The 27,437-nt window shown below is 50.4% G+C and overlaps 2 protein-coding genes across 5 annotated transcripts in view; both read right to left on the bottom strand.

The window, feature by feature from the left end:
• ULK2 (unc-51 like autophagy activating kinase 2) overlaps positions 1-6,985 on the bottom strand; it is a 77,558-nt gene extending 70,573 nt beyond the window's left edge. For both annotated transcript variants that reach the window (XM_075013605.1, XM_075013606.1), the window contains exons 1-3: positions 6,510-6,985; positions 5,035-5,127; positions 3,822-3,863 (exon numbers count right to left, since the gene is read on the bottom strand). In XM_075013605.1, the coding sequence (XP_074869706.1) occupies positions 3,822-3,863; positions 5,035-5,127; positions 6,510-6,599 (225 nt within the window). In that variant the 5' untranslated portion in view covers positions 6,600-6,985. The remainder of the gene's footprint in view (positions 1-3,821; positions 3,864-5,034; positions 5,128-6,509) is intronic.
• A 1,767-nt stretch (positions 6,986-8,752) lies between these two features.
• Positions 8,753-26,998, bottom strand: NLE1 (notchless homolog 1). 3 transcript variants are annotated; one of them, XR_012648103.1, is made up of 14 exons: positions 26,927-26,998; positions 25,905-26,048; positions 25,107-25,324; positions 24,829-24,908; positions 24,175-24,251; positions 22,642-22,739; positions 21,278-21,470; positions 19,933-20,068; positions 19,516-19,562; positions 19,152-19,354; positions 18,706-18,865; positions 18,447-18,517; positions 16,762-17,065; positions 8,753-11,496 (listed from the first exon to the last, which is right to left on the bottom strand). XR_012648103.1 is itself a non-coding variant. In XM_075013608.1 (13 exons), exons 1-13 carry the CDS (start codon positions 26,942-26,944, stop codon positions 17,053-17,055), a joined length of 1,458 nt encoding a protein of 485 aa, XP_074869709.1. In that variant the 5' UTR covers positions 26,945-26,998; the 3' UTR covers positions 15,450-17,052. The 3 variants fall into 3 exon arrangements, 2 of the variants coding, with proteins under 2 accessions (XP_074869709.1, XP_074869710.1); XM_075013608.1 differs by lacking the exon at positions 8,753-11,496 and having other exon boundaries at positions 15,450-17,065; XM_075013609.1 differs by lacking the exons at positions 8,753-11,496; positions 26,927-26,998 and adding an exon at positions 26,449-26,470 and having other exon boundaries at positions 15,450-17,065.
• Between the last annotated feature and the right edge of the window lie 439 nt (positions 26,999-27,437).

Genomic DNA, 27,437 nt, shown 5'->3' with positions numbered 1-27,437 from the left:
TATCCTAAAAGACTAATGAAATACAGGTATTCTTATGTGAAGATGTTTTAAAAATAAAATATTTAAATTAGCTCGTCAAAGCCCTGGAATCTCAACCTCATTCTCTCAATAACTCTTCTTTTGTTCACATAAGATGACAAATATTTTTAAAAGTTTCCAGAAATAAAATAAGCACCACCAGCTTAAACCCGTTTTGGGCATTTAACCTTCCCTACTGGTCCTTAACGGACCGATACAGGGACAGGTGACTGTTAGGGATGTTAATTGTTAACTGGTAAGCCTCATCTTAAACAGATGAGACTTCTGGTTACAGTTAACTGGAGGGTTCTGCCACAGGCAAAGGAGGTGAGATTCTCCTGCGTGGGCAGAGCAGCCCTCATCCACACCAGCGCCACCCAGGAGCGCTGCAGGCAGGGAGCACTCCAGTCTGGACAGAGCCACTCTGGTCCACAGCAGCCACTGGAGTGCTGCAGGTGCCAAGGGGAGAGGCTCCAACCCAGCTTGGCTGGAGGGGTCCTCTTCCATCTCCCCCCCTCCATTTTAATTGGTTAACTGGTTAAATTTATTTTACCAATGAATTAAGCAGGATTTTACATCTCTAGTAACTGTGGCCTTATCAGTTTTAAATATATGCATTATAGCATTTCAATACAATTCTGAGGAACTACTGTCCACACTACCAATCTGTTCTACATATCAACTTCACTAAAAACTAGCTGCAGACTCTCTAATACTACAGCTCACTACAGATCTCTTGGCTCCCAAGACAGCATTAATAGCAAGTATGTCTCTGCTTGTATGAAATGCTTAACTACAGCTCCTATCTGCCAATGCTGCACGCAGTCACCTTATGGAAATCAATCGTAATTATCGTGCTGGCATCAATACAACATAATATTAATGCCAAGCCATCCAGACACATTAATGGCTCACCAATTCATTTGGGAACATTTTCAGATGAATGGGCATTTTTAGTATTGTAATGGAGTGAAGGCTACATATGCTAAGTTGTATATTAAGCCTCTGAATTCAGAAAGATGAAGTCAGAGCAATGTCTGATGCTTCCAAACACCCATGTGCTTACAGCAGGATTGTTCACAATCAAGGTCTTTTTAGATTTAATGAAAAGCTTTGGCAGACTATGATTCACAATACCAACCGTGGGACACCAGATAGGCAATGCAATATCAACAAAAGTGGATCTGGATAGAGATAAAAGGAGAGGGAATCTGTGATAGAAAACGAGCATCCTTGAAATGTATCAAACATGAGAATTATTTCAAAATCAGGAATTCAGTGATTCATTTTAAGGTATCTCTAATTCACAGATTTGATACATTCCAGAATAGAATGTAAACAAAAGTACAGCTGTAACTGCATTGTGTAAATAAATCACTTAACACTAAATGGTACTGAAGATATTTATTCTGCATTAACATACATTTATATTTTTCTCCACATAATTTTCACTCAGAAGACCTAGTAAATTAAAGTCAGTTCTTTGATTATTTAGTAAACTGGTCTGCCAAACAGTGCTGTTTAAAACATGAACATTTTCTGCTTCAAACTGCCTAAGATTTACGAAAGCTAGACTGACAGACCTACAAAACTAAGACTCCCAGTCACACTGGGAACTCCCGACTGTGATTCAGACTCCAGTGGCTCCATCATTCAGACCCATAGACTGTAGTTTCTGTAATTTGATATTGGCTTGATTTAATCTACTATATTTTATTCCCAAGATGTTTGATGTAATGGCAAACAAAAAGTGCAATACATGCTAGAACATGACACACTACAGCAAGTGACTAAGTACAATGGTTACCAGATGTGTGATTCCCCCCCATAGTGACTTTTCTTTCTGGGCTATAAATTACTGTATAGTAGGTCACAAACATCACACTGTACATAAATTTAAAGTCCCGTTTGTGTGAATGTCATACTCTATAGAACATATTTCATCAGTAGAACCAACCTCAGCAGGTCAAGCTTTACATATTGCTATGCATGTGTCTGAAATACATAAAAGGTCTGACATGCAGTCTGCCCCTTTCCTACTTACAACTGTGCCCGTTAAGCGCAAGGTTGAATGACAAGCAGACCCTACCTCAAACTGAGAATACAGGCCTGATGGTACAAAAAGTCTCATAACTAACATTTAATATTTGCACCTTTCCACCTGCAACAGACCAGGACAGTCAGACTCATGTTGCCAAATAAAATGTATACAAAAAAATGGCTTCCCAAAAACAAATGTGGGATACTATTCTCCCTTCACTGCACACTAGTGAGAGTTCTGTGAATAAATCAGGAAGAGAATTAGATCAGTTGCCATTTGTAATGGAAAGATATGTAAATAATTAGATCATCAAAACATGGAAAACCAAGACAACATGCCTTAAAAGGAGAACTGCAAAGCTGCTTCTTTCTTTCAAGTAAACACCTGTCAGCTTATAGGTAACATATTACCAGAACATGTGTAGAACTAAAAGCTCTAAAATGTGACAGGTTACAAGTCGGCTCCCCCCTTACAACTCAAAAGCCAGTGCTCAGGAGTCAAAGTTTCTTTTGCAATGGTTGAAGACATAATTCAAATCCAGATGCTGAGAGTCTGTAATTCCTACTTAACAACCTTCAGCATCAGACCTGAACTCCTCAAGAAGCAGGGCAGCGAATGCAGAAAAGCTATCACTACTCTAAGGTAGTCTTGATGTTAACTAGTGTTAAGAGAGATCTACAATCCCAAATACAAGAAATAGAGTGGAAAAATACTAAAGCGTGCACATTGCAGTGTGTAATTTGGAGGGGGACAAGGGGAAGGGGTGTCCTCATCCTACCATCTGCCCCCCATCCACCCCAAATAGTTTATCTTTAGCACAGTTCACAACCAGGAGCTACACAAAGTTATATTTTAATGGTGACGTGCCCCATGGATTCTTTACAGCAATGTTATTCACAAATATGCCTCGGTATTTAAGATTAGAATCAAGTCCAAAAGATAAACACGTAGCTCCTATTCAAGTAGAAAAGGATAACTGAATAACTTACATAATCTCATACATAGCTGTACCAAACACTTGGAAGCCTCAGGAGCTGTTTCTAGAGGCCAGTCACACATCTGTGTTATATACCTCATTGTATGTCTCTTCCGTTAGCTACATAAGCAACACATAACTGTCACATCACTAAGTTTTCAATTCCTTTTGATTTCACCCCACTGATACAGAATTAAACAGCGTATTTCCACAGTACAGGGATCTCAAAGCCACTGACCCTCTTCTACAGCTAGGATTTTAAATTATGTGAACTTGTCCTTGCCATCCACCTCACTAGCTGAAAATCACTCTTTCAAATCAACAACTGTTAGAAGAACGTCCTAACATTCATTCTCTGCCAGCTGCCACTTCCCAGTTAGCAACATTTTCCTTGGCGCCATCTTCCAATTAAGTAAGGAAAATAGCTGCTACTGCTAATGTAATTTCAGCCAGTTACCTATCAGCACCAGCTGATGCTCTCCCTCTGGGCCAGACTACACAAACCGCCTCTGCAGAGATTCACAAGCTTCCACTTGCTCTTGGAACCCTGCAGCCTCCAGGACACTGTGCTCCATGCAAACTTCATATTTTGTGGTCTGCAGCCTTTCACAATTATTACATATATGAAACCATACCTGTTTAATAGCAAACACCCCTTTAAAAAGTGATTAAATCTTACACCAGAATGATCTGAGCATTCAAGGAAGCACAAAAGTATTTTTCCAACATATCCATACGATATATTTTAATACAAATTTTACAGGAAAAAAAGGGCAGATTCTTTACCTGGACATCATAGAGTGCCACAATATTCTCATGCTGAAGCTCCTATAATATAAAATAATTACACTATGAAAATACAGTCTGACATATTGAACAGCTAATGAGCAACTTATTGTGCTAGGAAGAGCTCATGGGGTGGGTATATTTCTCTAACAGTGTGTTGCCAGAGTTTATTTTCCAGGCTTTGTTTTAAATATTACATCATAAAATACCTGAATTTATACCAAAACCTGACAATGTATTTTGTATTCTCCCACATCATCTTGCTTAGGGAGGGGTAAATAAATTGACTAGTCTATTATTCTCACCTCAACAACTTCCCCTTTATAAAGCAATTGGAAAACAAGTTAAAATGATGCTAAACAAAACCTCCAGGATAGCTCAAATGGCTAAACTTAATTTTGTAACTTATTTTAAAGAGGATGCAACAGGCACACAACAAACAGAGCCACCATAATGTTCATAACAGTGGACTTTCCAGATAGCAATGTGTCATGACATTCTTGAAAAATAGCAGATTAATATAAAGCATATGATGCCTAGTAAACAGGGGGAGAGGAGACAGGTAGGGAAGCTTGCAGAGCAGGGGTACAGGATCACTATGGAGCACAACCCTATGGAAGATTTTCCCATAATTCAGAACTGGCAGCATAAATCAGGTTTCTATTAAGTTTTCTCCACCCAACATTTGCTGTGAATTTTGAGTTAGCATTTTATTTAGTAGTGTGGAAGTTGTCCTGACAATCAAATCCCAACACAAAAATTCTAATTTTCAAATATCCACCCTGGGCCTTTGAGCACAGAAAGCAAAGAATTCAAGTAATGTTTACAAAGAAAAAAAAATTGATGATGTGTTCTCTCCTCCTGTCCCCCATTATATATGCAGGGAATATAGTGCTAGTGAAAGGTGCCATAGTAACACCGCAGCTGTATAATATCTTCTATCCATACAGAAGGTACAGAACAGAAGCTCCCCCCACCAGCCCTTTATGCATCTTAAACCTGTGCTGGAAACTTTTCCAGAGATAAAAGAAAAATTCAGACTATTTACTTGGCCCATTCATTTCTTGACTTCCGCTGCAACTAACAAAGCCATGAAAACTAGAACTACAGTGATTATATGGCCACCCTTCTTGTAACAACCGGACTGAAATTCCCATTTCCTTTCAAATAAAGCACACTGAAAAGGCTTTAAAAATGCTGCAAATTAACATACCTTTAAGATTTTTATTTCTTTCCCAAGCAAGATTTGTGACTTTGACAAATTCTTTTTGTTGATGCTTTTTATGGCTACTTCCCAGTCAGTTTTCTGCAAAGGAAAAACGTCTTTTAAAACAGAAAGAGGTTCACTTTTCCCCATTAGTGACTGGATAAGTTAGCCAGAGGAAACAATAAAAGGATCCCTGATTTGTCCCTTTTGTAATTATTTTTGTGAATTTCAATCAAGGCTACCAATAGCTCTAGTTATTTTCATTCACTGACACTTTACACATCTACCAAAACCATTATACGCTGCAATGGTGAACAGTTTCCAGAGAGAGACAATTCCAGTACAACAAGATCACGTTTACACCTTAGATTGTTAAAATGGAAAGGATTGTGTAAATCCAGTCTGTTTTTCACTACTGGCTTCTTTCTTTTCTTCTCATCTTCAACAGCTAAGGTCAACATTTGTTGTGTCAGTTTCACTGTTTACACACTTTCACCTTCAAGCTCTTAATGTTGCAAGGTCTACACTGCACACAACGTGGGAGGACTATTTGTTTAAAAATGAGTTATGCATAATTAAAACCAGTAAGAAGTCCTGTGGCACCTTATAGTCCCAGGTGCCACAGGACTTCTTTTTTTTGCACATACAGACTAACAGCTACACATCTGATACTTATGCATAATGATTTATAATGTTGTGGAAGCATTTCTACTGCCCTTAAATTTTGTAAGAACTTGTTTGTAGGAGGGAAAAAAAAATCTAAATACTGGGCCCTCTGAAAGTATGTCGCTAACGTCCATGAAGAATAAAAGCAGACCAAATATTGCTTGACTACACGCATTTCTTTGGAAATCAGAACAGAGGCAGTGGCTCTCTCTGTCCCCACCCCAACACACATAGGCGAAAACCTCATGATAAACAGCCTGAGGCTGTAATGGAACTAATGCTATCTGGGGTGACCAGGAAGCAAGGCTGGGAAAGGGGACACCTTTCGATTTAAGAAATCTGCAGTCAATCCCCGAGGAGCCAATTTTCCATGAGGTCTCCAGTTATCAAGACAGATAAACACTGGTGACTGCTGCAAAACAAAGCAGTCCCTACAGATGTCACCACCACTCCCCACCCCGGCAGCAGCTGCACACGGGAGCCACCAAACAGCAATTGCACGGGGCAAACAGCCCCCCCGCCCCCGCATTTGCTCTGTACCCAAGCTGGCAACGCAGCCACGCAGCTTCCAAACGTCTCCCAGGCAGCAGGTGGAGCTCTGCTCGGTAACAGGTCCGAGCCCGGAGCTCGGGAGGTTTGGCAAGCGGTGGAGAGGGTCACACGCCACACAAAGGCCAGCCGCCCCCTCCTCCAGACTCCCGGGGGGTGGGGCGGAGTGGGGGAGGGTGTCGCCTAGGCAACAGGACCCGCATCGCCACCCACCCCTCTCGCGCAGGCGGTGGATCCCGGGGCCCGTTCAAGACGCCCCCCGTTACCTTGCGGTGGCGGCCCTTGAAGACCACGGCGAAGGCGCCGTGCCCGATGAGGTCCTTCTTGCTGTACTCAAAGTCCCCCACCGCCTCCATCCTCCCGCGGGGGTCATGAAGGGCCGGGCGGCTCAGGGCAGCCCGCGGCGGGGCGGCAGGCGGGCTCTCTCCTGGCTGCCCCCGGGGGAGGGGGCAGCGGCGGGCATGCTGCTAGGGGCGGCGCGGAGCCCGCCGGGCCTGGCGGGCGGGGAGCGGCGGGCGGGTGTCTCCAAGGCGACGGGCGCTGTCTGTCATGGGGAGCGCGAGGCGGGGTGAAGGATTGGAGAGGGTCAGACCCTCAGGGGTCCCCGCCGCGGCCGCGGCCGCGGCCGCACCCGCGCCTCATGCCTGCTGCGACCAGCGGCTGCAGGGGAAGGGCTGGCCCGGCCCGGCCTGTCGCCGCCGATCCCCGCGGGCAGCGGGCCGGTCTCAGGCCGCCGCCTCCGGACCCGCCAGCCCCAGCTGCGACTAGGCTAGTGGGAGCCGCCGCGCCACTTATAGGCCGCGGCGCGCAAATCCCGGCGCTGGGCTTCCTCCGCCGCAGGCCAACGAGTCCGTCAGGCGGGAGCCGGTGTAACAGCCCCGCTCAGCCACCGACCCCTGGTTCTCCAGCGCTCCGTGCCCGAAGGTAGGGCTTGCCCGAACCCCCATCGTCCATCCCTCACCTCTTATACCCGGAGCTTACCTGTCCCCCGTCAGAGCACCCCCACTTCTACTGTGGGGGTTTGCAGCACCCCCCCTTACCGCAGCACCCCCGCATCCCCAGTGGGGGTTTGCAGCACTCCCCCCCTTACCGCAGCACCCCAGCATCCCCAGTGGGGGTTTCCAGACCCCACCTTACCGCAGCACCCCAGCATCCCCAGTGGGGGTTTCCAGACCTCCCCCTATCCCTCTCATCCCAGCACTTTAAAGACTAGCAAAATAGTTTATGAGGGGAGCTTTCGTGGGACAGACCCACTTCTTCAGACCGTAGCCAGACCAGAACAGACTCAATATTTAAGGCACAGAGAACCAAAAAGAGTAATCGAGGTGGACAAATCAGAAAAAAAATGATCAAGGGTTTTTTTTTTTCTGATCTGCCCCTCTGCTCTCTGATTTGCTCACCTTGATCATTTTTTTTCTGATTTGTCCACCTCGATTACTCTTTTTGGTTCTCTGTGCCTTAAATATTGAGTCTGTTCTGGTCTGGCTACGGTCTGAAGAAGTGGGTCTGTCCCACGAAAGCTCACCTAATACATTATTTTGTTAATCTTTGAAGTGCTACTTGACTGCTGTTTTGTTTTGATAGCTTTAGAAATGTTATTTCTACAAATTCAAACATCGCAAAACATATTCCAGTCACATGAAGCCTTTAACTTTCACTTCTAGGACCTTTCACAATCTTGCCCCCCTCCCCTCATCGGTTTCTCTTTGCCCCTTCATCTTTTTCCAGCTGCCTCCTGTGCTTGGACCAGCATCCCTATATCTCTGTGCCCAGTGCTTTCCCTTTACCTCAAATAACTCCTTAGAGTTCACTGATCTCATCCTCTCTCCACACTGTCAGCAGTAATGGAGGATTAACCCTCTCGCTGCTGCACCCCTTTGGAGCGCCAGACTTCCAGCAAACACTGACATACCTGGAATAGGAGACACCACCTGTGCTTTGTTTTTGGCACTCTAGCAGTTATAAACATCACAAGGTGCACCTAGCAAACAGCTGTCAATGCTGCCACTTAGGTTTAGTGACCTGGGTCCTGCCCAGATCAGTACACATTCTCTCATGTGATATGTAGCTCAATCCCCACTTTGGCATCTGGAAACAGTGACAACAATATTATATTCTGGCACATGTATCCCGAGACATTCAGGGAAGCATGACTTAATTGCTCTATTTTGATTGGTGTGGGGCTTGGTTTTGTTTTTTGCTGCTTTCAATAACCTCTCTTTAATGCACCACAGTTGCAACATTTTTTTTTTTTAACATTCCTGTGAAAACCATTAGAACCTTTCTTTAAGAGCCAAGCAAACAAAAGACATGCCTCAGCAAATTATACTGACCCTGTTAGCCTTACACAGGGCAACTTTAGGCTTCACAGACAAGAAAATGTGCAGGTAGGGATATAAAACACCAATATAAATTCTTTAGTTTGAACAGAACAAAAGGAATTTTTTTTAACATAAAAACTTTTTTTTTCTGTATCATGGCATCTTAGGCCTGAGCTAACAAACAAGAACCAACATGTGAAACTGAGCACATTAAATTCAGCAAGTCAGCGGCATAAAGGCAAAAAATAAAATCAATGCTTAAAAAATTGCATACGAATTCAGTTTAATAATCATATAAGGTGATGGCTGTAACCCAAAAGCATATCTACTGACAATACTGAGTTAAATATCAAATATATCAAACCAGGAGAATAACAAAACCAATCTAAATAAGTGAGACATTCAGATTCAGGAATTCAGTTTCTTGAAAATGACTAACTGTGTTTTTGCATTTAGACATGAGCCTGTCTCTCCACAATGGTATATACCCTGCATCAGGTTTCCCTCTAATTTTTTCCATACATGGGCAGAATAAATTTTGTTATGTGCGCCACGGCATGGGCCAATGTGTAACACTGGTTGAAACATATGCTGCTGGCTGCGAATGCTCTCCTAATCAGATGCACAGCATCTGAATCTTTCCTGGGTGGCTAACCAAGAAATTGGCTTATAGAGAACATGCCCTTCAGCTCTACTTCACACAGCATGCTTGGAAGAAAGACAACACAAAGAGGCCATGAGACATATAATCACTTTAAGAATGTTTAAGCCAGAAAAATCATACATTCATTTCCCTTCACAACACCAAGTGATCACACTGCTTTACTCTAGCTGTTTGTTTTGCTTTCCTTATCTGCTTGTCTTGGAACGGTTTAATTTCATCAGAGAGCAAGACTGGAGCTGTACAGGACATCAGTGGTCCAGAATAAAACAGTGACAGGCAGAAGGTGCAAAATTCAATCAGCGTAACATTTACTGCTCATCGCATGGAGATTTATAACTGGCTCCAGAGTGGCAAAGTCAGAAAATCAGTGGAAATTTTGCTCAGATGACAGACCTGAGTAGTTTGACTCTAGGGTTCAGACCCCTCAAAGGGATTTACGTTCCTAACTTGTATTGACATTGGGAGCCTTCATATTTTTAAGGATCTGGCTTAGGTCACTAGTTTGAACTGGGAGCTCAGCTGGCCTGTCTGAAATTAGTTTCTGCGTGTCAGCTCAGTACCAGGTATCCATAAGTGTCACCTTCATTTGTGCTCTCAGTAGAGAGACCAAAGAGTAAGTGAACTGTATTTCTCCCTCTCACCTATAGGAGGTGAACCCCAGAGATCACAGAGGTGAGGCACACTTCCAGGAGAACAGGAAGAAGTGTAAATGAACAGCTCATATAAGCTACGTCTACACATGAATGCTACATCGAAATAAGCTATTTCGATGAATAACTTCTACACGTCCTCCAGGGCTGGTGCCGTCGACGTTGGGCAGCACTACATCGAAGTAGGCGCTGCAGGGGAGCGTCTACACACCAAAGCGGCCCACATCGAAATAAGGGTGCCAGGAACAGCTGCAGACAGGGTCACAGGGTGGACTCAACAGCAAGCCGCTCCCTTAAAGGGCCCCTCCCAGACACACTTGCACTAAACAGCACAAGATCCACAGAGCCAACAACTGGTTGCAGACCCTGTGCATGCAGCATGGATCCCCAGCGGCAGCAGCAGCAGCCAGAAGCCCTGGGCTAAGGGCTGCTGCACACGGTGACCACAGAGCCCTGCAGGGGCTGGAGAGAGCATCTCTCAACCCCTCAGCTGACGGCCGCCATGGCGGACCCCGCTACTTTGATGTTGCGGGACGCGGATTGGCTACACGTGCCCTACTTCGACGTTCAATTTCGAAGTAGGGCGCTATTCCCATCTCCTCATGAGGATAGCGACTTTGACGTCTCACCGCCTTATGTCGATTTCAACTTCGAAATAGCGCTCGCCACGTGTAGATGTGGCGGGCGCCATTTCGAAGTTGTCGCGGCTACTTCGAAGTAGCCGGCACGTGTAGACGCAGCTGTACTGTTACTGCTGATGTTCACTCCACAATGGCAATAAAGGCCTCACTCTAGCTCTGTCTGGTCAAAGTGACATTTTAAAAATTGGTCTAAAAAAGGGAGTATTCTAACCTCTCCAACAGCATGCACAACAGTCACCAGAGCTCCATTCAAAGCCCAGGAGGGAGGATCAGGCAACAGGAAAATGCACAAATAAAAGGAGCCTCTCATTTCACACCCAGCACCCCCTGGAGAGCAGTTATCAGTCATATGGCACTGGCAAGGACACAAAAGGTATAGGGAATGAACATCTCCGCAGGAGGGAGCCAATTATCCCGACCAGCACTACACCAGAAACAAACAGCGACCCTACAAGTTCCCTGTGTGTTGAAGTTATGCAGTGTGTCAAGGAGTGTGATTTGTCACAGTGGTGCTCAACCTGGGGTCTGCGGACACTTGGGGGTCTGGGAGGGTATTGTGGGAGGTCTGTGGGGAAAAAAAAAGATAAATAAAAGTGATCACAGAAAATAAGTTTTAAATGAGTTGCAAAGTTGGTTGCAAAGTTGCAATTATTTTTCAATTAAATCTCTTCCAATGTTAATAGCTGTCTGAAAAATCTATGGTGTGGTTTCCTGTTTCATTTAATGAAGTGTACGTAGCAGCTAGAATTGGCTTTGATAGGGGTCTGTGAATGGATGGGGGGGTGATTAGGGTCCGCAAAGAGTTTGGAGGGATGATGTGACAGGTCCGCACTCATGAAAATGTTGTGAGCCACTGATCTATCAAGTTAAAGAAGGCAAGTGGGAGTCAGGAAACCCATGTTGTACTCCTGTCTCTGACACTAACGTTGCATGTCCTTGGCAAGTCATTTCCTCTCTCTGCCATGAAGAGTCTCCATCTAAAATACAAGATTAATAATTACAGTATCTTCCAGGGAGGGGACAGATTTCAATACTCTTTGGTATTTACATGACACAGGTTAGTCCTGCTTCCATCTGCCTGGAATGAAGATGTTTGCATTTTTTCATAGCCACGTTTCCGTCTTGAAGGACATCTGAGAACTTACAAACATGTCCTTATAATGCCACTGGAAGTTAGCCACCTCTGTGATGCAGATGCCACCAATCTGCTTACAGTACACCCCACACAAAGCAGAGGGAGAGGGAATTTTGGTGAAGGACTATCAAACTCTGTTACAAAAAGCACCTTAGGATCTTTAGCTTCCATACACAGTAGACAAGGTGCTAGGGTTTTAGTGTCTCCGCTGAAAGACTTCTACCTTTGCCCTGCCTCAACAAACCAGCAGTCATGTAGCACTTTAAAGACTAACAAAATTATTTATTAGGTGATGAGCTTTTGTGGGGTAGACCCACTTCTTCAGCTCTGGAAATGAAAGCTGATCACCTAATAAATTATTTTGTTAAAATGCTACATGATTGCTGGTTTGTTTTGTTAGAATACAGACTAACACGGCCACCTCTCTGTTACTTACCCCTGCCCGTAAGTCCCATGGGAGTCAAGTTTATTGACCTGGGAAAAACCAAGCGATGAACTAAGTTTGTTGGCATTTGAAGGCTCGAGGGATTCTGCAGTTTTGCAGATGACAGATAAGCCACTACATGAGCCTTCTGCGTTGGCTGGAAGAGGCTGGAGCACTGATGGTGTACACCAGCAGGCAGTCCAGGCCTCACGTACACGTGACCAAAGGATCTTGAGCTCCATCACATGGCTGGCTCAAGAATCTCTGCAGTGCAGGTGTGTTTGATTCCCGTCTGAGAAAAGCGACTGCCCTCACCGCTTCTTCCTCCTGACTTTTCACTCACAGGCCCAAAACTTTCCTTCACAGAGCTGAGCAATTCCCCCCTCATCATCACAAAGCCCTCAGAAACCACAAGGCGCAAAGAGGTACTGCATTAATGGGGCAGTTCTATGGCGTTTTAACGGTGGCGTAGACGCAGGCACAATATCGGAAAGCAGGAGGAGAAACCCTTGGAATAGGAAGTCCGCGGTAGCTGGAGGCACTTAATTCCTGTGTCAGACAAGGAACGCTAATACCTGTGCAATAGGCACACTTTTGCGGTACAGCTCATAAACAATTCAGCTGAAATTGGCCTGAAAACACAAGGGCACTTGTATTGACATTTACACCCAGCATTGGCTCTGGAAAACCTAAACATTTCAGGACAAGCATTTTGGCAAGCTGGCCAGCAGAGCTGTCATCCTGCCAGGAAGGGCTGTGGCAGTGCTTTCCCAAGACAAAGGCTAGGTATTTTACAAAGAGACGTTTGATTGTTAAAAACACACCAAGGATCTTAGGTGAAAAATGAGATTCTTGCCTCAAATTTTGATTTTATTACAAGTAATGATATTTTGCACATTTATAGCATCTTTTACTCAAGTTCTCAGTGCTTCAATAATCAGTGACCACTCTACCACCCGGAAGAAGACACCATCAACGGGGGTACATAAGTGGTCCCCCTGTTACAACAGGACCCTCGTTAGAGGTGGGCAAGTTATTTTGACTGCAATTTTTTAAGCGAGAGACTCCACTTTGGTGGCATGGAAGCTCACACCATCACCTGGAAGAAGAGGAGTGTTGTATCTTGCTCACTTTACCAACCCTCAAAAAGGCAGCAGCCTCTGGGGTGGAACACAGCCGTAGATTAACACAGCACAACAGCCCTACAAAAGAGTCTGAGATAGGAAGTGAGGAATGCTGTATCCACACCAAACTCCAGGGAGAAGGGTCTAGCTAGCCAGCAAGACACAAACTGAAGGTTGATTGGGATATTGAGCTTACCGCAATATTCTTACAAAAGTCACCATGGGCTCTTTCATGAGTAAAAATAGGAAGGACTATGGGTTTATTTACAGGAAAACTGGTGCTGTGTAAATGGTAAAAATATTGAAGGCCAATTAGTTCCTAATAATGATACAGGTTGAACCTCTCATATCCAGCCACCTGGGGAACTGACTGGTGCCGAACAAGAGAATTTGCTGGACTTCGGGAGGTCAATATTGTCTAGCAGCATTACCAACACTTCTACTGCTTACTGGACTCTTAGAAGACATTCAAGGGGTAAATTAGAGCACAGAGAGCCAGGACTGGTGGCTGTAAACAATCTTTATGGAACCACAGGAAACGTGGCCACACTCACGATAAGTCATCATCCAACTAACTAAACTCAAACCAGATTACAGATACTCCGGGCAAGAGAATGCCGGACTAGAGAGGTTCCACCTGTAGCAGCACTGTTTCGAGAAGAATCCTCCCGATTGGTTTTTTGACTCTGTTGCATAGGCAATGGTTTTGCAGCCAACGTGCAGGAGCTTTTCCATGCATTCTGGGCCGCAGCGAATGCTGACACCAGAACAGAGAAGAAGGGCAGAAGAGATGGTGACAACTTGGAGCTGCATTATTGAGGTTCGGAGGTGGCCTGAGGACAAAATGATTTGTTTGGGAAGCCAAAAGCGTCCTGGCAGATACATAAATCTCCCTCACTGCTCCAGCATGTGTGGCCACGCCAGGCTCTAGGGCAGCTGAGTATAGATCAACACAGCTAGCAGTGCAGGGCTTGTTTGCTGAGGTGGCTCCAAACATCTCATAGGGCTTTGACTTAAGCCTTACACTGCTACCTGGTGCCTACCACAGTGATGTGCTAGAGCAGGCTCAGCAATCTCATGGCAGATGAGGTACTCTAAGGACACACCTGGAGGAATGAAAAGAGCCACTCCTCGAGTGGGTCAGGCTCTGGGGCTGAAGAACGACAGCACCAGACTGTCAGCTCTTGCGGGGAAAGGGACTGTTTTTGGATTGCTTTGTACAGGGCCACCATGAGGTCCTGGTCCATGAATAGTGCTCCTAGGAGCTATGGTAATATGAATGCACATGTGATCTCTAATTAGGTGCTAAGTAGCACTAAGTGCAGTCTGGAGTGACGTGCAAGACATAGGCTACATCTACACTGAGGAAAGTAAGTCGACTGCAGATATGCAATTCTAGCTATGGCAATTGCGTAGCTAGAATTCACCTATCTGCTCTCAGCTTACTTGGCCACCCCTACTGAACAAGGTTGATGAAAACCTTTCTCCCATCCGCTTTCCTTACATCTGTCACGGACTACGGCGGTCAACTGTAGACCCCTGAGAGGTCAATTTCGTGCATCCCTGCTAGAAGCGTAAAATCGAACCCCGGAAGATTGACCCTGAGTGAGTCGATCTTCTGGGCTAGTGTAGACCTGCCCAGAGTTGTTGTGAAGGTAACTTTTTCACAGAACAACTCTGGCTCCATTAATTTCAGGGTCTCATGATATGCCACAGCGGAGTCCTTCCCTGCTGAGCGATACGAGCCTCATTACTCCTTTGGGTGCATAAGTGGCTCCCCGTTACTATAGGACCCTCATTAGAGGTGGGCAAATTATTTTGACTGCAACTTTTTAAGCAAGAGACTCCATTTTGGGGGCACGGAAACAATTAGTGAATTTGTGTTGGTTTTGCCCAATTGTTTTGGTTGAAATAAACAACCTAGAAAATTCAGAAAGTAGAACAAAAATCAAAACATTTCATTTGGACGTAAAAAAAAAATGAAACCTTCCAATATGAAACAACTTTTTGTTTCAAAAGAAGTTTTCTTTAACTTATTTTTAAACATTAAAAAGTGTTCCAAAAAGCCCACCGGAAATGGAAACAAAACATTTTGTTTATGGTAAAATAATGTGTTTCATTTGGCTTGGGGCATTTTACTTTTTTTTAAAATGTACATTTTGCTTTCAGTTTAACACAGCTCACACACTGCCAAATTGCCAAGAACCGAAACACCCCCGCCCCCCACAAAAAAAAACAAAACAGCCCACACCACCTTTTTTTTCCTCAGCTCTTAGCATAAGCTTTATTGTATTTATCCTCGCCACACACCTGGGAGGTAGCTCAGTATTACCTTCCCCATTACCAACTAATGCACAGAGTGAGACTAAATGACTTGCCCAAGGTCAGAGGGAAGGCCTGTTGCAGAGGAGGGAGACGAACTCACATCTCCGAAGTCCTCAGCTACAGCCCAAATCATTGGCCTCCTCCCTTCCAAGCCCGTGGTTGGCATCCTCCACTCTGTGTTCGGTTTGTGTGGCAACCTCAAAACCAGGATCAATCAACTCTCTGATTTACTATGGAGTTTGAAAACAACCCCAAAGAACTGTTTTCTGAACATCCAGCACAAACCACAACAAAGCAGCGCCAAAGCGAGAATGTCTTTATCTTCAATGTAAATGTATTGCAATTGCGACAGAGAGCTCGCCAGTATTTTATCTGTTCCTTTTTTAAATCAGATTCATTCCCCTTAAACTTCACAGGAGGTAAAAATTAAAGCCAGGGAGACCAGCCTCCCAGAAAGACTGTTGGGCTGTGTTAACTGAACCCTTCCCACATTGGTCAGAAACATCTGTACACCTGTGAACACACTGGTTTTGAACAGGACACGTGGCTCAGCCCCCTGCTGCACACCATCAGGCAGAGGGAATGCACTAGATAACCTCAGGAAGGGCCAACCCTGCACCATGGAAGCCAAGGGGCATTTTCCCAGTGCTTCCAAAGACGCGGGAGCAGCCGCCACAGATAATCGCAGAACAACAGCCAACCCCCAAGAGGACGGAAAAGACATCGTAGGAGCCTCCTGTGCTGTTCCCAGGGCATGATACCCCTGAGCCAGGGGCTATGCAGGGAACAAGCTGGGCCCAGCCACTTCCCTGCAATTCAAAGCACAACCAAGCCCTGGAAATGCCGTGCAGCACCTGCTCCCTCCCACGCTGGCTGAGAACAGAGTCACAAGTTGGCTCCTTAGACTAAGGCAAGTTGAACCATTGCCAAGAGTGAGCAATGAGTTAAGGGGAAGTTTACCAGCCCAGCTTGTTCTCCTCCCCTGCTGATGTAGGCGGCCAAGGGTCTCTTCCACACCCATTAAACAGCTCTTTGCCCTGCCCGCCCGCAAAGCGGGTGTGTAAAATTTTGCAAGGTAAATGTGATGGTTTTCCCCAGTCTCTCTCTTCCCCGGAGGTCAGGAAAGGACAGGCTGCTCTGTCCCCCCTGGCTTTGGCTCCCCTGGCTCCATTTGCAGGGAAAGCAAAAAGCCTGACCAGACCCCGCTCCCCCCCCACCCCAACCCGGCACTTGCCTCTCCAGAGAGAACAGGCTGCTGTAGCGTCAAAAGCCACCAGGCTGAACTGGAGCTCAGAGAGGTCCAGGGGAACTGAGGGCTGCAGACAAAGCCACCTGGGCTCCACCATGGCAAGTCCCTGGGCTCGTATTAGATCTGAATTCAAATCTCCCTTCAGGGAAGTTAATCAGGGAATGCTTGTACGGTGTGTAAGAGGCAGGCACCACAGCCCACGCTGTGCGGGTGAGCTGCCAGGCCTGGCCACACTGTACAGGTCAGTCGGGATCCGTGGGTGGCTCTTCACGGCTCCTATCTTCTCCATCTGCCAAAGCAAGAGACATTGGGGTCATGAGCACAGCTCTGGCTCCTGCTCTCACACAGGCAGCCACAGAGCAGCCCAGCCAGGCGCCCCACACTAGATTTATAGGTGAATGAGGTGAACTGGCCACGGAACGGGGGGTATATCTCCGTATGCACTGATCTGTCAGGGAGAACAAGGCTGCAAAGAGATGATCTGAGACCAAGGGCTCTGCTGCCCTTCTCCAAGACCAGCCAACTACTAGTGCAGCAACAACAGCTGGTACGGAGACTGGGGCTGAATTCTGCACTCCTATTCACTACTATGCATGTCTATGCCCCCCTCCTGGGGCACGCAAAAGGGCTGCCTCCCCCAGGGCGGAAGGATAGACATGCACGGAAATACAGCTGGAATTTGGCCCAGCAGCCCCGATCCTGCAAGGGAAAAGCCTCCTTCAAAGGCAGGAAAAACCAGGAGGAGGTGCCTGCTAGAGGGTTCTTGGTGCTCCAGCAAGGTCCTGGTTCCCTTTGTGCTCAGCCTGGGGCAGGAGACCAAGGCTAGTGGCAGGCCCCAGACCCTCAGGAGTGGGCGTATCAGAGCTGAGTGCAACACAAGTGTTGCACAAAGGCAGGAGGTGAGCAGAGCAGGAGATAGCTACAGTAGGAAGTGGGTTTGGTGAGGGAGACGGTTTTAGGAAAACAGCAGGACCAACACGTCTTGAGTCATTCACCTGTGGTGGTGACTGTGTGGCCAACAGGAAGATATGGGACTGGCTGACTGGACTCACAGGGAGGGAGTGTTACGATTATTCAGTCTAGTCCCTTCTTCCGTTCACACAATGACATCTTGTCCGGAGTCCACTGGCCCCATTACGCAAAGAACCAAATGGTTTAGCTAAGTGGAATGAGCTGCTCACCTGAAGCGGTCTTGATTGTGACCTCTCTGGGATGGGGGCTGTCCCTCCCTATCAGGATGTTTAGTGTGTAAATGTGATATCCTGTTAACCTTTTCCTTCCCATTCCTGGGGGGCGGGGGGGTGTGAAAGAAATTTCATCAACACTGATTTTTGATGGAAAATTGACTTTTCAAGCAAACAAGATTTTTTGGGGAAAAGTTTCTCAGTGTTTTGCTTTGCAAAGAAAATTAAAGCTCTCCCCCACTACCCCTCACCCCCCACAAAACCCCAAGTCATGGCAGGACGGTGCCCTGAACTCCACTGGGCTCCTGGTGCTGTTACAAGACTATCAACAGCAGTCCTGATTGCTGGGTGAGACTTCCACTGGGGGCTGCGGGGTGCTGTACAGAGACCGTGCCCCTCAGTGTGCTCCTTTGCAGGCTGTGTTAATATACAGAGCGCACACAAGCTGTGCTCTGCGCCTCGGGGGACAGGCCCCGGGGTACTTACATCCTTAAACACTTATCTTTCCCTCCGCTTGCCACTCTCTGTCCGTCTGGGCTCCAGTCCACAGCAAACACCTACACCAAGGAGAGAGAGGAGTTCCTGTCCCGGGTGTCTCTCTCCTTTGGAGCCACAGAGCCCCCGTGCCAGGGAAGAACGCTAAGCCCCAGCTTTTCCCAGACACTGATGGGGGCCACAGAGTTTGAGAGCCCTCTGCCTCCTCCAGGGTGGCCTAGCGTGAGCCCCTCCAAGAACGGCCTCCTACCTCGTCAGCATGGCCAGGGAGGTCGATGGCCAACTTCCCCACCTTGGTGTCCCAGACCTTCAGCGTGCTGTCGCTGCTCCCGCTCACCAGCAGGCGGCTGTCGGCCGACCAGGCGATCTGGTACACGGCAGAGACATGCCCTCTCAGGGAGGTGAGGTACCTGACAGAGAGAGGGAGAGGCTGGGAACTAAACATGCGTGTGCTGAACCAGAGAAGTACACAGGCTTGCCCAAGCTTACGGGTAGTCAGTGGGAGAGCGGCGAACGGGGAGCGCAGTGCCCAAGGGCTCTAACCACTAGGTGTACTAGCTCAAAAGCAGAGGGGTGTAGGTGAGAGAGAAAGGAAGGCTGCAGAGGGTCCTGACTCGGACACGGCAAGGGGATGAGGGAACTTCTGTGCTCCTGCGCAGACTGACATGGCGGCTATCACAGAACGAGAGAACCTACCTCCCCGTCCTGCCATCCCAGAGCTTGATGGACTTGTCAAAGGACGCGCTGGCGATCACCCGGGTGTCTGGGGAGAAGAGCACCTGGTTGATCAGGGCCTGGTGGCCTGTCATTCGCTCCAGCGCCTTCTTGTCCTCTGCGGGGACCCAGAGGAACAGCGTGAAGTCATCTGATCCAGACACCAGCCTTTCCGGTCCCTGCCCCTGCGACAAACACACAATCAGCACCGAGCTCGGCTCACGCTAACAGCACCTCGCCCTCGAAGAGGCGCACCCGACACAGACGTGACCAGGGCAAAGCTTCACCAGTTATTCATTTACGTTTGCTCATGGAGGGAGAGGGGGTTTTCCTCCTGGAGACTCACCCTGACTTGGTCGTACCTGTGCTGTGCCCTCTGCTTCAGTTCTGCCACTGCGAGGCGGAGAGAGGGAGATCAGCGAGCAGGAGGGTTAAGGAACCGCGTAACGGCCCTAGCACCAGAATCGGAGACGCCTCCTCCTGCCAGGTTTGTGGGTCAGGAAGGGTTTGGACAGGGAATTTGGGGTGGGGGGAGGGGTGTTAAAACAATGCCCTCTTAAGGGGGTTACACTTTTTCCAATAAATGACAGCGCTGTGTGTAGTGTTCACCGTCTCTGGCACTCGGGGATTTATTTTCCCATCAGAGAAACAGAGAAGCTGGATCGGACCTGGGAATTGAAGCCTGTGCCGTGCCCCACCCGCCAGGCCACACTGCCTCCATCCCCTGTTCCTCTCTGGCCTGCGAGGGACATAAAGCTCTTACGAGTGCCGCTCATATCCTGTGGGTTGACAGAGGCTTCAGCAGGTTCAAAGGCCCCAGTGCGGAGAACGTAGTCTGTGCTCAGGGCCATGGTGTTCACCCAGTGCGCATGGCCCTGCAGGGTGCGGCAGAGAACTCCCTGCAAGCAGAACATTGGCCTGCTTAGAAAGGGACTCACAAAGAGACAGGGGCAGCACAAGGCTTAAAGCACTGGACCTCCTGGGCCCACCCTCCATCAGCTATGAGCAGTGCCCGAGTCAGGCCTTGGGGCATGTCAGTTCCTGGCCCCACCTTCAAACAGTTGCAGGTAGCACGAGGGTCAGGCCATGGGACGTTCCAGCTCCATGTTAAATCAGTGCTGGGCTCAGACAAGGAGATGTTCCAGCCTCCCCTTCAATCTGCTCCAGGAAGCACCAAGACAGGAAAACAGGAAGCCCCGGGCTCTCAGCCCAGCTTCCAGTGAGGGCCGTGCTGTCTTCCAGCATCACTCCCGATGGACAGGGCCAAGGTGTGACGCCCATGGGGGCCAGCACTGCCTCCCTCTTGCAGATGGGTCCAGCCTACGTTACCAAGCACCACAGCCCCTGGGGAAAACCCCCTCCCCTAGCACTAGCAAGCAGCGCCAGACCCACGCCTGCCGGGCCGCCATCGTTCTGGGGGCATTCCCATTTCCACAGCTGCTCCAAGGATCCCCTCCCCACACAACCACCAAACTGCTCTGCCAAGGAGCAGACCAGATTCCAAGGGGAAAGCAGCCCTGCAGCTCCGAGAAGCCAGCAGAAGGGGGCACTGCTGAGTCCTGGGCAGCATGGGCTGCCTCTGCCCAGAATGCAAGACAGCGTAGGCAGCTACCGCAGTGCTGGGTTACCTGGGGCCCAAGGGCCACATGCAGTCCACTGGGGTCTGCCCGCAGCACGCAGGGCCCCTGTCTGCCCCACCCCCACGCCTCTCACGCACTGGGGCACCAGAGCCCTGCACCTCCCCTCCTCCCACCCGGCACATCTGGAACGTCCGAATCACCTGATTCACGCTCCGTCGCCGCTCCTCCCCCTCCCTCCCAGGGCTGGAACGCTGCAAACAGCTGATTCCGGGCTACTTCACCACTGGGAGGGGGGAAGAACAGGGAAGTGAGGGGTTCTGGTGCCCAAGAGGCACGGGGGGCCGAGGACCCACAGCGCGGGTAGAACCTGAATGGGCCTCAGGCTGCTGCAGGACATTGCACCACTGGGTTACTTCTGGCTTTTAGGTGGCACAACAATTACGGTTTGATGCCTCATTTTACGTAAGCAGCGTCCCTGCCCAGGTGCCCTGCGTCAAAAGCCGGCCCCTGCCAGGCCGTGGCACTTACATCCTGGCCTCTCCAGACCTTGATGGTCCTGTCCTGGGAGGAGGAGTAGAGCAGTCCGTCCCCACCCCACCTCACGCACGTGACTGACTGCGTGTGCCCGGTGAGGACCTTGTCGCACCGGCCTGCCACAGTGTCCCAGATACGGATGCTGCAGTCCTTGGAGGCACTGGCCAAGTAGTGGCACTCGGGGTTTCTGGAAGGAAGGAAAAATGAAGCCATTAAGGTACAGGGTAGCCACACCAGCCTGCTCCTCTTCCCAAGCATCCGCCTTGCCTGGATCAGTGCCACCGCTGGAGAGGAGATAAGGGCTTCCTTACAGAAAGGCAACTCCCTTGTCTACTCTCTGCTCTGGAGCTCAGAAGGGGCAGGCGGGATGAGTTCTTGGCTGGGAGACCCACAGGGATGGACAAAGCTTGCGGCAAGGGCACTCTGCCCACCTCCCCAGCTCTCAGCCAATGCACTGGTGAGAGGCTGGAGGCCCCTTTCCAGACAAAAGGTAAATTCCTGGCAATTGACCCCGGCTGGACACACGGCACCGCTGACAGGTTCCCTGGAGTGTGTCAGAGGAATCAGAACCTTGCCACCAGGGTTCCCTCTAACTTTTTTTTAAATCTGTGTGTGAAATAAATTTTGTTATATGCACCCAGGCATATGGGGATGTGCACGACCAATGGACACATGCTGCCAGCTGTGGGCGCTCTGCTCATCAGCGAGTGGCAGCTGACTCTCTCCTACCACCTCTCCAGGGAGCCCAATTCCAGTGCTGCACCACCCTCCCAGTGAAACAGATTTTTTGTAATATCCAACCTAGACCTCCCTCACTGCTACTTGAGACCATTGCTCCTCGTTCCATCATCTGAAAACAGCCTCTCTCCATCCTCTTTGTAACTCCCGGCAGGTAGCTGAAGGCCCCTGTCAAATCCCCACTCACTCTTCCCATCTGTAGACTAAATAACCCTAAATCCCTCAGCCTCTCCTCGTAGGTCACATGCTCCAGTCCCCTAAACCTGTTTGTTGCCCTCAGCTGCACTCTCCCCCATGCGTCCACACCCTTTTGGCAACGGGGCGGACGGGACCAAAATCAGACACACTATTCCAGATACAGCCTCACCAGAGAACCACGATGACCCCCCCAGTTGCGTTGTAGGTTGGCAAGAGAGTCGGGGCTGGAACCTGTATCTCCGGCCTCCCAGCCAGGCCCCCAAACCACTGGCACCCAAAGGCCGCTCTTCAGCCTCCTTCTGCAGAAATCTACTCTGTCCACTGCCATGGCAGCTGGGCCACAGCAGGCAGGGCCATCCCCAAGGCAGGGGGCAGGCCTTTCCCCCAGGAAAAGCAAGGAGGATGGCTGGAAGCTCACTTACATGTGGAGCGGTTCCCAGCAGAGCCATGTGATCCATTTGGAGTGTCCGGTGAGCACCCTGCCAATCTGATTCCCTGTGTCCGGGTCCCAGAGAAATATCTGGATGACAGAGTGAGACGGGTAAGTCAGGGACGCCGCAGCCCTGCTTCCCAGGGATAGCCCAGTCCATGGGAAAAGGTGGCCCTGCCCTTCCCAACCAGAGGTGCCGGGATGCCCCTTGGCATAGGCAGCAGGAGGAAGAGGGGCGAGCAGCTTCCCTTCCGGACCTCGGCTGTGACTCAGTCAGCTGGAGATTTTCATTCCCCCGTCTCAGCCCACAGGGCAGCGAAACAATCAGCAATCAAGTGACCCAGCTCTCTTCGACAGCCAGCCGGAGCTGTCAGTACCCGGGGCCAGCAAGGGTTTGTTGAGCCTCAGGAGAGCCACAACATGTTCAATAGTTCCTCCTGCCCGACTCCGCTGGGCAGGACATGCACTGTCTTTTTCTCAGCCCCGGAAGAAAGGGTCGTCAACAGAGCTGAGGCATTGATCGTCTGCTGGTTGAGAGCCCAGAGGAAGCCAGAAGCCAGAGCAGAACAGCTTGTGGGGTTACCTCTATTTTTTAACATCCATGAGCACAGTAAATTTTGTTCTCTGAACTGAAGCCTGTGTGGATGTGAACCTCCCACAGAACTCACACTGGGGCACTCTGCTTATCAGCTGGGTGGCACCCGATTCTCTCCTGAGTGGCCGCCCATGTGCTCAGCTTACAGAGAACCCTGGAGGTAGCCCTCCGGTGTAGCCTCTTACTGCACATGCTTGGCATGCAGCTAATGAAGAGTTAATTGTACAAAGGGGCCACCCCTGGCACTGCTCTGGCTCTGGGGTCTCATTTCTCTGAACAGGCCCCGGGGAAGCCAGTCCCTCTCTTCTCAGCAGTGGCGCAATCCCAGGTTACTCAGAGTGAAGCAGCATTTTCCCAAGCATGTCAGCGGCTGAGTGATGAGTAGCTGTTGGCAGCACTCCACAAGGCCTAGAGATGCCAGCCGTGACTGGAGCCTTGCTGTGCTAGACGCTGTACAAGCATACAGCAAGACCCGAGAGGGAGAGGAAGGATTATTATCCCCATTTTACAGATGGGAAAACCTAGGCCTGACGAGAGGAAGGACCTGGCCCAAGATTGCACCAGGAGGGTTCTGAAGAGCTGGGCACAGAAGCAGATCTTCTCAGTCTCACATCCCTATCTCAAGCAACTCACTGTCCTGAACGGCCACTGCACTCAGGCACAGCCGGTCCCAGAGAGAAGAGTACTCGGGAGGGGGCCCAGCAGGCCCTGAGCGGGCAGTGACCAGCTGGGCTTCTGAAATAACCAAACCTCTCAGTAGCACGAACATCATAGATCCACATACTAAAGGCCCAGGCATGGCCCACTGCTGTTCTTTAAGAGTAGAGCTGCCTCCTCGGGGCCCATTTCCAGGCAGCAGTCAGGCCCGAAGCAAGGAGCTAACCTGCGATGGTAGAGCTCAGGCCACCCTGCACCTCTGCCAAAACTGACCTGGTTGTTTTTGCATCCTGATGCCAGCTTCCTGCCATCAGGCGCCCAGGCGATGCTGAGGACCCAGTGCCTGTGACCTGCCAAGAGGAGAGAGTGCAGGGGTGAGGCTGGCCCTCCTCCCGGGACTGTCCCTGTCCCCACAGGCAGCGGGACTCCCCTGCCTCGCCCTGGACCTGTCTGCTTTGCAGGTTCATGGCAGGCAGGTGCTCTTGCTGCTGAGTGGTGGCCTGGGCACTTCCCGAGCATGTGCAGGGAGGCCTTGCCAAGGCTGGGGAAGGCCTGGGCCTAGGAATTGAGGCCTGGAGACATGTGGGGCAGTGCACATGGTGCTCGCTCTGGGATGAGCACCTCGCCGGGGCCGGGGCCGGGCCCACAGCCCCAGGGCCACAGGCAAGGGGCTCACACGCACACATCAGGGAGCTGAGCCAGGGAGGCAAGTCACTGCAATGAGCCCAGCTCAGCAGCCTGCCCCCAGAGGGGAGCCCGCTTTGGAGAGGCCCGTGGCTGGGGTGACCACAGAGCCGCCAGTAGCTTCTGGTGCATGAGTGACTGAGGGAACCCAGTACTGCGCTCTGCTGCCCAGCCAGGCTATCGGGAGGGATGGGCACAGACTGAGAACATCCCCCGATGCCTCCCCTCTCCCCCTGTGCTCACCTTTGGCTGTGAAGTGCGGTGTCTCCGTGCTGAGGTCCCAGAAGCGCACGGTGGTGTCGCCAGATCCACTCGCCAGATACCTGAGACAGGGAGGAACAAGCTGTCTAGGCTCAGGCGGCAGGTAGAGCCACCACTCGTCCTGTGTCTGCTCCCCACACTGTAGCCTGTCTCCCCATCACCAGGCGGTCAGAACCCTCGGCAACCCCATTCCTCGGCCAGCCCACCCATTCGGTGCTGCCCTGCCTGGCACACTCTGGCCTTCTGGCTGCCCCCCTTACTTTCCAGTGGGGCTGAAGGACACAGAGATGACGGCTTCAGTGTGGCCCTCCAAGGAGCTAGTGCATCGTGTCACCGCCCGCACTTTGAACACAGCCTGGGGCTGGTAGATGACATCCAGGACTCTCTCCGTCTCCACCACCTGCCCTGCCAGCGTCTTCTCCAGCGATGTGATGATTTCAGCATTGTGGACATAGAAGACCAACGGCAGCGGCTCATCCTGGAGGAAAAGAAGCTGAGGCACTAGCCAGGGACAGATTTAGCCAGGACTGGTTCACACAGCCTTGGTCTCCTCACCCCCAAAAAGGAAAACAATTTGGGGTCCCAGGCACATCTTGTTCCCCCTTGCCCAGGGCAGCACTCACTCAGAATCAAGGCAATAGCTGACAAATCTGCCCAGGGTAGATGGGAAAACTCCCCCGCTCACCTCCCCCATCCATCTCTGTGCCTATCTCTGAGCAGCGGAGTGGGGGAAAGAGGGGGAACAGGCTCAGACCGTGGTATGAATGGTGTTCATACTACCAGCAGGGGCAAAGCTGTGGGCCCAGCAGCAGAGACCCCACTCCTAATCTCTGACTTTCCCACTGCTGTCTGACTGGGAGCCCTGGCCACGTGGTCCAGATCTTGCTGAGTTAACGCCCTGCAGCCCTGGCCCAGCAGACGTGGTTCTAAGCCCTGCCAAGAAAAGCCCCATCCCTCTGGGCACTCGCCACACCAGGCTGGCATGAGACCCCTGCAGCCAGCTGCTCCCCCACCAAAGCGACTGGATGTGGGGGCACAGGCAGGCCCATGGGCTGTACCTTCTGGAGGAGTGCGTTGCAGACCAGCTGCAGCTTCTCGGGTGTTATACTGATAGGAACATCAAAGGGGGACCCCAGGATCTCGCCAGCCTCATCTTTGAACTGGATCAGCAGCCTCTGCACATCCCCTTCCATCACGGTGACCTGCAAGTGTGTTCCTGTATCAGGGGGCAGGCCCCACACCAGACAAAGCTCCGCAGCGCTCAGAACCACACCCGCTGCTCCAAAGGGCGATCTGACAGTGACCCACAACAGCAAACTCACTTGCCGCTGAGCACACCCCACTCAGAGAGCTGCTCCACAGGCCCCATGACCAGGAACTTTCCACAGCGACTGTCATGGGAGGGTCTCTACGTGCTTCCCTGCCAATAACCCTCCCACCTGCCCCCCTGAACATTACCCCCATGTCACAGGTTGGAAATGGGCACAAAGGTCCAGGCTACCCAGCAGCGATAGCGTAGCCCATTTTGTACCTGACACCCATCCCTGCCAGCCAGCTGAGCCACCCTCAGCCTGTTAGCACCAGGGAGCACCCCCACGTTACCTGGGCACGCTGCCTTGGGCTCCTTTGAACGAGTAATCCCAAAGCTCAGGCCACTCAGCCAACGCCTCCCATCTGTAGCTCAACCCCCATCTTCCCCTCCAAACTCTGCCCCCGGGGCTGGACGGTGGGGCAGCTCCTTGCTACCCACATCCAGGAAATCTCTCAGCCCAAACTGGGCGCCACCTGCAGAGGGGGCGCCAGGGGAACTCCCCTCCCCTCGGTAGTTTCTGCAGCCCCCTTTCCCGGCAGCTGGCGGGAATTTAGCACCCCCCTAGGCCCGTCTCCATAGGGGGAAGCGCCCTCCTCCAACCCCAGGAGCAGTTAGGCCTCCCCAAAGGAAGAACGGGATGGGGGCAGGGCCCCTCCTTCCAGCTCCTTCTCTGGGCTGCTCTGGCCTTGTTTGCAGCCACCGGGCTCCCCCGGGGACGAGCCAGCAGCTCTCGCCGGAAGGGCGTTTGCCGGGGGCCCCCCGACTCACCCAGCCAGCCCCGGCCATGTGGGTACTACGGCCCGGCCCACGTGGAGAGGAAGGAGTGAGCTCATCTCCCTGCGCCAGGGGCGCCGCCCTGCCGAGGAGCCCTGCTTCCCCCTGCTGGAGAGAAGGGGCCGTAGCAATGCACAAGGGGGCTTGCGGCTGGGATGGGGACACACCACAGGGGCCAAGCTCATGTATTGTGCGTGTGAGAGACACAAGGTTCCCTGGGCAGATTTTTGCAAGAGCAACGCATGGGCCAAGGAGAGAGAAAATAACCAGCCTCCCAAACGCGGCAGCTGGTGACAGCGTCTGGGCAAGAGGGACCAGAGAAAAATCTCTGTTTTAATTACTTCACTCCCGAGCCTAAGAGGAGGACACATCAAATGCGTGCACAGGAGGGCCTCTGGCATCGGCTATGCGGGGGAGAGGGAGAATGTCACGTTTTTCAGTTTCAAGGCTATTAACTAGTGCGTTTAAAAGGGTCCTACCTTGGTAAGTGGTATTAAACCCTACA

Source organism: Carettochelys insculpta, chromosome 19 (genome assembly GCF_033958435.1).
Source record: "Carettochelys insculpta isolate YL-2023 chromosome 19, ASM3395843v1, whole genome shotgun sequence".
In the NCBI taxonomy this organism is placed as follows: domain Eukaryota; kingdom Metazoa; phylum Chordata; order Testudines; family Carettochelyidae; genus Carettochelys; species Carettochelys insculpta.
Note: the sequence above shows the minus strand (reverse complement) of the source record. Positions and strands in the feature narration are given on the sequence as shown.